The 12,392-nt window shown below is 37.6% G+C and overlaps 2 protein-coding genes across 2 annotated transcripts; both read left to right on the top strand.

The window, feature by feature from the left end:
* Nucleotides 1-1,673: 1,673 nt before the first annotated feature.
* On the top strand, nt 1,674-3,387 carry LOC109202242 (protein hairy). Its single transcript, XM_019359110.2, has 2 exons — nt 1,674-1,801; nt 1,926-3,387. Exons 1-2 carry the CDS (start codon nt 1,679-1,681, stop codon nt 2,250-2,252), a joined length of 450 nt encoding a protein of 149 aa, XP_019214655.2. The 5' UTR covers nt 1,674-1,678; the 3' UTR covers nt 2,253-3,387.
* A 4,455-nt stretch (nt 3,388-7,842) lies between these two features.
* Nucleotides 7,843-9,238, top strand: LOC109202241 (transcription factor HES-5). Its single transcript, XM_019359109.2, has 2 exons — nt 7,843-7,943; nt 8,054-9,238. Exons 1-2 carry the CDS (start codon nt 7,884-7,886, stop codon nt 8,378-8,380), a joined length of 387 nt encoding a protein of 128 aa, XP_019214654.1. The 5' UTR covers nt 7,843-7,883; the 3' UTR covers nt 8,381-9,238.
* Nucleotides 9,239-12,392: the final 3,154 nt, after the last annotated feature.

Genomic DNA, 12,392 nt, shown 5'->3' with positions numbered 1-12,392 from the left:
TAAATCAAAGACACGATGTGAAGAAATTCATAAAGAAAAATTATGAAACAATAATTTTGTTATTGACAGTGCAAACTGCGCAACGTGTCACACATTCAATTGTTGTTAAATTTATTTGGGGTCTAAAATCTATTCGTCATAACGCCTATTGTAAGTTCAAGCCTAAATGAAGAATATCCCTGTCACAGAGATGATTTCATAAGTATTTGTGGATCCAAGTTAAACTGAACAAACTAGAGGTCTTTAATTAAAAGTGCACATGCAAACTCTGACCTTATTAATATCAAGTATCAGTGCTGACCACCACACCAGTGAGCTGCCCTGCAGGCTTAACATATACAGCATAAGGTTTTACAAAAGATTTAGCATCTCAGCAAAAAGCCAGATGATGAAGAAATACTCAAACATTACCCATTATTAGCTGAGGTTAACCTACTGTAGTTGAATTCGCTTATTACAGATGTTGAACCTCTGTATGCTTCTTCGTATGCTGCAGTATCTGGCCTCCCCATTCCTGATGTAAAGCATTCTAAGTCCCTTTCCAATTTGTTGGAATGATTTAACTTCAGCTTTCACACATTGAAGTATGGGTAAATAATCTTCAAGATGAAAATTAACTTGTAAATCGGGGCATGCTTATTTTAGGCAAATGACAGAAGTGTGGGAAAACCCATGAGACAAGAGTTCAGTGGCAATCACTCCACCAGCAGCCGGTGAATTCTCCAAAGGGATTTGACACACTTCATGAAAATTCTGTCACCCAGGAAGGCTCACACCATCACAATCCCCAAATTTCAATCCAGCTCTCAGTCAGTTATCAGTCAAAAATATGAACCGAGGATCAAAATGTGTCAAAATTAAAGTAGAAATTATTTTGACATAATCTTTTCAAATGTTTTTATCCCAGCCAACCAATGGGATCCATTCCCACCAGATGGTTTGTGATGTAATTCACTGTCTCTATAACAACACACAACCAGCATCTGTGACAAAAATCCCTTTGTGGCTCAATGGCCACAGCACGGGGGTAAGTGTGGGAAACTGAGATCGACCTGCTACTCACAGTGGTTACAAGGCACGTGTCACAAGACACAGTGGCATCTGGATGGCTTGAGTATTTTAATATATAATATTGAGTAATTTAAATTAAATGTGTAGATACAGCATTCAAAGATCTTATGGCAGAGTTTTCAAATCGTGTGTGTTTTTGGATAAATAAAAAAAGATATTTAAGCTCTATGATAGAAAATACAAATTACTAAATTGTCCATTAAAATCAACAGAAGCAGAAAATGCAGAAAATTCCACCTAGTCTATCACTTTTTTGCTTATATGAAATTCATATATTACAGCTTTGTTATTCCTGCACACGTGCACTGGGATAATGAGCGTGTGCTCATTCAGAATCATTGATCTCAGCATCTGGCAGCAGATCTTCTACAGGGTCACCACTTTCCCAGCTTCATACAGAGATCTGTGGGCATGTCTCAGTCTCCCCCCAGTCCTCCAGCTGTTCCCCTGAGACCTAACCATTATCCCCCAGGCATACAGGAGCATGTTGCTGCTCCACATGCCTTATTGTCTCGCAGAGCTCTCTGATTGGTTCAGACTGTGGGAAATCTCAACCAGAGTAAGACCCACAGATTGATATGGAAATGTGGGACTATAAGTAGGAGTCATGAAGCCAGCAGAGATCAGATTCTCGCTACAGAGACTTCTGCCACACAGAGATCCAACCATGGCACCTACAACTGCTGCACCAATGACCACTTCAACGGATCATTTGACTCTGACCCACAAGGTAAATTGAGCAATGCCTGGATTTAAATTATTATTAAGTTGACGGTCTTTCTTTTCTTTTTGTAACAAAAAAACAAACAAACTCCTGAACAAGTTTATTTATGACTTTGTTCTTCTTTCTGCAGCTCAGAAAGCCTCTGGTGGAGAAATTACGCAGAGAGCGAATCAACACCTGCATTGAGCAGCTCAAGTCTCTCCTGGGTCCAGAGTTCCTCAAACAGCAGCCAGACTCCAAACTGGAGAAGGCAGACATCCTGGAGATGACCGTTTGCTTACTGGCACAGCTACAGCAGCAGAAAAACCTGGTGACCCACTCCAACAAGCTGCAGACTGCCTCTGATGAGAAGCTGAGGGAAGTTGACCTTTGTCTTCTGAGCTCCACAGTTCAGACCAGCATCACCCAATGCTCTCTGGAGACAAAAGACAACAGCGACCTCTGGAGGCCGTGGTAGAACACTCACACTGGAGTCCATACCAGACAAGCTAAACAGACCATATTGGTCAAACATGACTGGACTGAATTGTTTATAATTCTGTGGACTTTTTCTTCTGTATGTACAGAAGGCTTTACTTTGTGTGTTCTTGTGTATGTGTGTGTGCGTGTGTGTGTGCCAGATGACATTTCCTAAGGAAAGTGTAATAACAATATCTTTCATGTTGAGAAAGAACATTTCATGTCATGCATATTGCATGAATTGAATCTGATTGCATCAGCAATTTTAATTGTTTCTTTCTGTACTTCATGTACTGATTATGTTATGGTAATACTTTTTACTATTATTGATTTTTTTCAATTGACATTTGTTACCTTTTGTTGGTTTTCGATTTTTGGGATCTAAATTTTAAATGTCCATTTTAAGGACTCATTGTGATTGTAGATATTAATCACACAAAACTGATCTGTTATAAGATCCAAATGTTTAGTATTTCTTTCATAAAGATTTTCTAACTATACGACTCAATGTGGGCAAGTCATGTAATTGTGATGTTTGTACCTCTTGACTGTTACTGATCAGTTTAACATTAATCTAAATTCAAGGTTGAATTTGTTATAAGATCTAAGTGTTTACAGCTTCTTTCTAAAAAGTTTTCTTAATATCACCGTTTTCTTAGTCGGTAAAAACTTGACAGTGATATTTGTACTTCATGATCATTATTGATCACTTTAATATCTTAATTGTTCTATGTGGACATTTAGATGACGTGTATCTCAATGTATGTCATTACTAAAACTTGATCTGTTTTAAGATCAATATGTTTATTGTTTTACTGAAAACATTACTGTTTTTGTTACTGTCAGGTTTGAGAATACAAAGTAATATTTACTTTGTGAGAACAAATTGAATTCAGCAGTTAACAACAATGTATTTTAAGGTCATTTGCTGTTTAGTGAGTGAAAGTGGAAAAAGAAATCAAATGTCACTGAGTACTGGGTTTTTGAATATTGTAAATTGATTGTCTTTCATAAAGACAGCTTTTCCTCTACTATCTCTGAGTACAGTGTGTCTTGTAGAAATCTACAAGTTGTTGTTGTGATGTATCATCACCTGCTGTTTGAGCTTTTGTCCTTGTTCAATAAATAAACACTACCAGTGTAAAACATTGTGCTTTCATTTTTATGCAGTTGATCCGTTTTATGCAGTTGATCCGTTATCTTTTTTTACATTGATGCTAGTCAGACAGTGACTAACAAAATTATTAGAACACCACCCAGTGTAAGTGCATTGATGCTCAATCATCAAGCTGATGAAATCCCAAAAAGCTGATTCTGTTTATCTGGACGCAGCGTTTTCAGAATGAAGAAGTCCATGTAACGTCTTTTTGGGGCACCCAATGTTTGGTTTATATTTGGTGGAACAGCTGCTATAAATTAACAGAATTGGTAATTGTGTAATTGTTAATCCGCCAGTATGCTCAAGCTCATTATTTAAAATTATATTTTTAATGCTAAAATACAGGGTGGGCCATTTATATGGATACACCGTAACAAAATGGGAATGGTTGGTGATATTAAAGTCCTGTTTGTGGCACATTAGTATATGTGAGGGGGAAAACTCCTCAAGATGGGTGGTGACCATGGTGGCCATTTAGAAGTCGGCCATCTTGGATACAACTTTTGTTTTTTCAATAGGAAGAGGGCCATGTGACACATCAAACTTATTGGTAATGTCACAAGAAAAACAATGGTGTGCTTGGTTTCAACGTAACTTTATTCTTTCATGAGTTATTTACAAGTTTCTGACCACTTGTAAAATGTGTTCAATGTGCTGCCCATTGTGTTGGATTGTCAATGCAACCGTCTTCTCCCACTCTTCACACACTGATAGCAACACCGCAGGAGAAATGCCAGCACAGGCATCCAGTATCCGTAGTTTCAGGTGCTGCACATCTCGTTTCTTCACACCATAGACAATTGCCTTCAGATGACCCCAAAGATAAAAGTCTAAGGGGGTCAGATCGGGAGACCTTGGGGGCCATTCAACTGGCCCACGACGACCAATCCACTTTCCAGGAAACTGTTCATCTAGGAATGCTCGGACCTGGCACCGATAATGTGGTGGTGCACCATCTTGCTGGAAAAACTCAGGGAACGTGCCAGCTTCAGTGCATAAAGAGGGAAACACATCATCATGTAGCAATTTCAAATATCCAGTGGCCTTGAGGTTTCCATTGATGAAGAATGGACCCACTATCGTTGTACCCCATATACCACACCAAACCATCACTTTTGTTGTTCCAACAGTCTTGGAGGGATCCATCCAATGTGGGTTAGTGTCAGACCAATAGCGGTGGTTTTGTTTGTTAACTTCAACATTCACATAAAAGTTTGCCTCATCACTGAACAAAATCTTCTGCGTGAACTGAGGGTCCTGTTCCAATTTTTGTTTTGCCCATTCTGCAAATTCTGTGTGCCGATCTGGGTCATCCTCGTTGAGATGCTGCAGTAGCTGGAGTTTGTAAGGGTGCCATTTGTGAGTAGCTAATATCCGCCGAAGGGATGTTCGACTAATGCCACTCTCCAGTGACATGCGGTGAGTGCCACGCTGTGGGCTCTTGCTGAATGAAGCTAGGACAGCCACTGATGTTTCTTCATTAGTGACAGTTTTCTTGCGTCCACATTTTGGCAAATCCAACACTGAACCAGTTTCACGAAACTTAGCAAGCAGTTTGCTAACTGTAGCATGGGAGATGGGTGGTCTCGTAGGGTGTCTTGCATTGAAATCTGCTGCAATGACCCGGTTACTGCGTTCACCAGATATCAACACAATTTCGATCCGCTCCTCACGTGTTAACCTCTTCGACATGTCAATGGTTGTGAACAAAGAGAAACTTGTAAATAACTCATGAAAGAATAAAGTTACGTTGAAACCAAGCACACCATTGTTTTTCTTGTGACATTACCAATAAGTTTGATGTGTCACATGGCCCTCTTCCTATTGAAAAAACAAAAGTTGTATCCAAGATGGCCGACTTCTAAATGGCCATCATGGTCACCACCCATCTTGAGGAGTTTTCCCCCTCACATATACTAATGTGCCACAAACAGGACTTTAATATCACCAACCATTCCCATGTTATTACGGTGTATCCATATAAATGGCCCACCCTGTATAACTGTTATCAATACATTTTTTGTTTTTTACAAAAAAAGAGAAAAAAAGTAAAGCACATTATTATTTTTGCTTAAGATACCAAATTACAATTACTTACTTGGATTCCAGAACAGAAAAAAAAAATGTTTTAGTGATTGATTGTAATGCTCAATTAACTTCTGACTTCTCAGAGGCATCCAGTGCGCCGGCTCAAATTTGTAATGTAATTTTTAGTTTCTAACAAGTTTTTGACAGATTTCTAAGATGTCTGTTTTATTGTTTTATGACAGGCGGTTCAATAAATTTGTTGAGCACTGTATGCTCTTCATTTTCTGTCATATGTCTCTATCTTTCTCTCCATTTGTTGTAGACAAATACTTCAAAACTTTAGATTATAACTGTTTATCCAAGAAATGCACATTCAGTGAAAGGCCAACATTTGTAATGAGAAGGGTCATCAATGTTATTTCAACTTGTTTAGTTGGAAGTCAAATCTTTAAACTTAAAGGTCAAACATGCAGTGTCTTAACCTCTCTGGTAAAATCTTCAGATTCACATTTTAATAATTGTTTCAAAGTTAATCATTTAAACCCTAAAAGAGGATACACATTTTAGCTTATGTGATGCTCAGGCACACTTCTATTGTTTCTCAAGTGAAAGCACTGAAAGGACTAAGTGTTGGAAAGCAGAAGAAACTCTTTCACAGAGCCCCAGTGGAACAATAGATCCAGACCTTTGCCCTGAAGGGACAGAGGATAAAAGGGAGCGAGACTCCACAAACTGACACATGTTTTAAACCATCATGATGGCTGCGCTTCCTTTAAATAAAGCGGCGGTACCATTTCCATCAGAAAACTGTCATATAATCTTCTTAAACTAGTAGCACTATTTAAACACAAGGTGTTTGAGAACGATTCAGCTGTGGACTAGAATCAAAGAGGTGATGTGGAAAATCATTGTACAAACCTTGAAAAAGAATCATTCAGAAAAAGCTAACGTTTTTTGAATAACAGGGAGTCTACAGGAGCTACAGGAAGTCACAGTAATTTTTTAATCTCTCTTCTTATTTTATATTTTTTAAGCATCCACCACCTGAAACCTTTCTTTTGCAGGTTGGGGATTCAGTGAAAAGGTTTTGCTATAACATCTATAAGATATAAACAACTCTTATTTAAAACTAATTATCAGAAACCTGCAGCTGAGATCTGTTTTTGTTTTTTTGTTTTTTGTTGTAAGATTATTGAATTTTAATTTTTCTCAAAACGTTTGAACAACCAGGTTTTTTTTAAATAAACTGGCAAGATTTTTCAGGAGATTTCACAACCTTTGCAATAAAAAAAAATTATGTTGACTTACATACTGGCACATGCCAATTTTCTACTAAAGTGTGGGAAAACTCTGGAGAACAGAGCTGAGAGTGAATAACGATCAGCCGACCAGCAGCCGGCTAATTCTCCTGAGGGATTTGGCACACTTCAGGAAACCTCCCACTCTCACAGTTAAAATGTTGATTACTTTGATACTCAGTAGTGAGTCATGATTATCACCAAAGTTCAAAATGTACTATAGTGATAGAAAACTTAAAACGTGACAGGTTTAAACATTCTGAGTTTAGTTTTGATAAACTTTTTAACAGCAGTTTTAAATGTAAACTGTCTGTCAGAGCCAACCAATGGGAACTTTTCCCTCCAGATGGTTGGTGATGTAATTCTTTCTTTCTATAACAACACACGGGCAGCATCTGTCACAGTAGTCCCTTTGTGGTTAATTGAACGCAGCGCGGGGAGTCAGTGTGGGAACCTGAGATTGACTTGCTACTCACACTGGATATACGGCACGTGTCAAATGATAACTGCATGTGGTCAGCAGCATGATAATCATGTTGAGTAATTTCAGTGAGAAAATCACGGCTATTGCACTCAACCATGTTATTACAGGAAAAATTAGGTATTTTTAATGAAAAAAAAGTTTGATAAAAGTTTAAATAAAGTATCAAATGAAAGATCTTGATAAATTACAAATTAAATGTGATAATACATTCAATACACAATTCACTCTTCAGTTTTTTTGGCAGAAATAAGCAAAGAACTAATGTAATCTACCCATCAGTTAGTCCTATAATTCATTAATTAGATCAAGTAAACTTACATTTTTTGATAGGATGTTAAGGGTGTGCTGAGATATCAGATCTGCTAGCTACAGGGTCATCCCTTTCACAGATTCACAAAGCGCTCTCTTGCACTCTCTTTAGCTCCTCCACCTGCTCCCCTGGGAGCTAACTATTATACCCCCGGCGGTAATGACAGAACGTTGTTGCCTCACATGCCTTATTGTCTCATGGAGCTCTCTGTTTGGCTCAGACTGTGGGAAACCTCAACATGACCAAGACTCACACATTCATATGGAGATGATGGAGTATAAATAGGAGGGATGAAGCCAGAAGGGATCAGATTCTCTCTACAGAGACCTCCACAGCACAGCGATCCAGCCATGACACCGACAACCACTGCAGAAATGACCAGTTCTCAGGATCTGACTCTGAATCACAAGGTAAACTGAAGATTTAGTTAATTTAAATTGTCAAATTGTAGAAAATATATTTTGTTGCTAACAAAAACAAAACAAAATCTCCTGAACAAGTTTTGTCCTTTTTTCTGCAGCTCAGAAAGCCTCTGGTGGAGAAGTTACGCAGAGAGCGAATCAACACCTGCATTGAGCAGCTCAAGTCTCTCCTGGGTCCAGAGTTCCTCAAACAGCAGCCAGACTCCAAACTGGAGAAGGCAGACATCCTGGAGATGACCGTTTGCTTCCTGAAAGAGCTACAGCATCAGAGAAACCTGCTAACGCACTCCAACAAGCTGCAGACTGCCTCTGATGAGAAGCTGAAAGAAGCTGACTTCTCTATTCTGAGCTCCACAGTTCAGACCAGCATCACCCAATGCTCTCTGGAGACAAAAGACAACAGCGACCTCTGGAGGCCGTGGTAGAACACTCACACTGGAGTCCATACCAGACAAGCTAAACAGACCATATTGGTCAGACATGACTGGACTGAATTGTTTATAATTCTGTGGACTTTTTCTTCTGTATGTACAGAAGGTTTTACTTTGTGTGTTCTTGTGTGTGTGCAAAATGACATTTCCTAAGGAAATGACATTAACGGTATCCTACATGTTAGGAAAGAAAAACATCATAAGATGCATATTGCATGAATGAAATCTGATTGAACCTGCAATCATTATTATACCTGAGGTGTACTTCTCATACTGATTATGTTATAGTAATACTTTTTACCATTATTGATTTTTTTAAATCTAAAATTGAAATGTCCTCTTTCTGACCAGAAAGTAATAATGAACTTTACCTGAACTGGACTCACTACAACTCATTGTGGGTTGAATTGTGTAATTGGGTTATTTATAGCTTTTTATCATCAGTGAGAGTTTTTATTTTTATCCTTTGTGGATAAAACCTTTTTTTAAATAAAGTTTACTTCAGTGTAAGTGATTAATGAAAAGGGATCTGTTTTAAGATCACAATAATTGTTTTGTAGAAAACATTACATTTAAGTCACTCTCAGATTTGAAGAGACAATGCCGTTTATTTTAATGGTTTTACCTGACCTGTTTTAAGGTCAATTTTTGTTAATTTTTCCTTTGTTTGGGGAAAAAATTGTCATGGCTTCCTAAATACTGCAAATCCATTGTCTTTCATAAAGACAGCTTTCCCTCTACTCTTTCTGAGTACAGTGTCTCTTGTAGAAAACAAGTTGTTGTTGTGATGGATCATCACCTCCTGTTTGAGCTTTCGTTCATGCTAAATAAACAAACACCGTAAGATGAAAACACTGTGCTCTAATATTATTTTATGGCATAACTGACCTATCTGCTGAAAGATATGCATTCTTCATTTTCCTTCATTTTAAGTCTCCACTTTTTACAAATACCTAGAAAGTCCAGCACTCATTATAATTGTTTATCAAAAAGACATGTTCACAGGAAAATAAAGCGCTAACATTTGTGATGAAGAGTGTTATCTAGTTTAGTTTAGGTGTTGGTCAAATTGAACCGAATACCAACTGGGGAACTGTGGGAAACCAAAATAAAATCACTCACAGAGCCCCAGTGAAACAATAGATCCAGAACGGTCAGATTATAAATGGGAGCGTGGCTCAAAGTGAAACTTATTTCTTGAAAATTGTGGTTTTTGGCTCTTCCTCTATTTAAAAAAGCAGCATCGACAGTACTTTTAAAACATTATAATTTAATCTTGTTAAACAAAACGACCATTTCAAGCATATGTCCTGGAGAACTTTTCTTTAGGTGGACCAGAGTTGAAAACATGGTCTGACGGTGATCAATACTGTTTCACATGATTCACTACAAAGTGCCACCATAAACCTCACTACCCCGAATGTGTTAGCTGCCGGTTTGTGAGTCCTGATGAAGTTCTTTGAGATCAGTTTTTCTGGGGCTGTAGCAACTTGTCTAGTCAATGATAATGTTTTTCAATGGATTTTTTCACAGTGACACACTGAAAATTAAGGATTTAGCTCTAGCTGTGTATAGTCTAATTCACAGAATGAAAAGCTCATTTCAACTCAAGCCTTCAGGAGTAGATAGAAACCTACCACACAGGACTCAGGTGCAAAGAGGTTATTTAAAACAGAAATACCTCAGTATAAAAACTGCCAGGCCAAAGATTACTGAGAGTATTCTTGTAGTATTGGTGACTTACTTAAGAAACCCTGTACAAGCATACTTTGGAAAAAAAATACAAACTCCAAGGCGTTAGAAACACAGTCCTAGCTTGTTAGCCAGCTAGCTATACGACTGAATTCATTAGTGACATTCTTACAACTCTGTATACAGTCAAATGTTGCAAAGCTTACTTCTGCAGCACAGCAAGGAAGAGCTTGTGGTAAAACAAAAAGCTTTAGTCAACATAAACGTAAAAACTAAAAAGCGGTCTGTTCTGAAACTTCTCAGAATAATTACCTCGTGTGAATTGTGAATAGTTTGATATTAAATCTGCTCTCTTCTACTGGTTGTGCAAATAAACAGAATAAAGTTAAGGTTAATGACAACCAGACTTGCTCTGAAAAATTACCCATTATCCCTTGGAGGCCTTTTGAAATTATGCAGAAACACATTATTGCTAGATTCAGCACTGAAAACAAACCTTTGAGTTATATGACAGATATCAGATGGTAAATGTCACATGCATAACGCAAGGCTCTCCTCCTTTACAATCTCTCATATTTTCCTGGTTGAATTCAAAAATAGTTTTATTGATAACGACTTCCATCAAAGACGATCAAATAATAAAGTCTGTTTGTTACATTTTTAGATTTTAGTTGTTAGCTGAATGTCTGTATGTCTGCTGTGTAATAAAGTGTTCACTTAAATGTTTGGAACCAGATGTAGAGAGCGAACACAGAGACTTGTCATACTATATTTTCCTGTATAAAGAGCACGTATACAGCTGTTTAACAGAAGGGATACTGTCCTGGGTCAGATACATATTTTAAGAGGTTTGTCACACTTTGGCCCAAAGAAAAAAAAATCCTCAAACTAATATGGAAATGGGCACATGCCAATTTTCTGTTAAAGGAAGAAGTGTGGGAAAAATTCAGAATATCTAGTTGATTATAAATGATTATCTTTCCACCAGCAGTTTGCTATTTCTCCAGAGGGAAATGGCACACTTGAGGAAACTGCTTGCTCACAGGAAACCTCCTACCCTCCCATCCATTTGATGGCTGGTAATTATCAGTCATATTTATGCCTTAAAGTAGAAAATGTAGTGGCGGAAAACTGAAAGTAGGACCTGCAAAACATTTTTACGTTGCTCCTTATAGAGTTTTCAAACTAATTTTAAAAATTTCAAGCTCCAGCCACCCAATGGGATCTTTTCCCTCCAGATGGCTGGTGATGTAATGCTGTCTTTCTTCAACAACACACAGGCAGCATCTGTCACAGAAGTCCCTTTGTGGTTCATTGAACACAACACAGAGAGTCAGTGTGGGAAACTTAGATCAGCTTGCTACTCACACTGGATATATGGCATGTGTGAAAAGACACAAAGGACACCAGTAAGTTTATTGCACTGAGTAATTTAAACTAAAACAATGGGAACAACACTCAGCTTACTAGTGGTGCAAAAACATGTTTAGTAACACTTTATAAACCAGCCCAGGTCTAAGCACTTTTGCCTTCTTTACATCTTCCTTTAATATTCATTGCATAAATGTGCACGACAGATGTTCTATTATTCAACTATCGTTTTATTTTACCAATATAAATGTGATAAGGACGGTTCTCCCTTATACTTGCACTTGGAAGCCTATGTGAACTTATAATGATGGAGCCAAGTCTAATTATTTTTTCTTTCTCAATCACTGTTCAAGCATGACCTTTAAAAGGAGTTTATGGGAAAGGAGTGTGCCGTTTTTCTGTACTTACAGGGTAAGAAGAGGAAATATTGTTTGTTTTCCCAAAAGATTAGAGAAAGACATTTCATACTTAAAATGACTAATTCTGTACTACAAATTTTACAGCATAATCTGAGTTACCTTGCCTGCAAAACACACAGAATTTAGGCACTATTTAAATTGGCTTGAATTGTAATTATTTCTTCTTTCCTCTAAAACAAAATTACTTATGCACTACCTAAAATTACTTCTACATATTTCAAATTACATACAGACTACTTAAATTTACTTAAAGTATAATTAATTCCTTATTTCCTGTAAAAACCTGGCTTGTTACCCCGTTATTCTAGTGTACGTCCCCTACCTATTTGCAGGTAAATATAATTACTTTGTAATTTGACATAAAATATGCTAAAATTTCACTTAATTACAGGGGAAGTACACCCTTAGTCGTGGGACATATTAAAAAGTGCCACCAACTCATACATTAAACTTTGTCATTCTCCACTCATGCAATGGGATCACGAGTGTGTGCTTAGTCAAAGTTATTGATCCGAGCATCAGGC

This window comes from Oreochromis niloticus, linkage group LG5, assembly GCF_001858045.2.
Source record: "Oreochromis niloticus isolate F11D_XX linkage group LG5, O_niloticus_UMD_NMBU, whole genome shotgun sequence".
Lineage (NCBI taxonomy): Eukaryota > Metazoa > Chordata > Actinopteri > Cichliformes > Cichlidae > Oreochromis > Oreochromis niloticus.
Note: the sequence above shows the minus strand (reverse complement) of the source record. Positions and strands in the feature narration are given on the sequence as shown.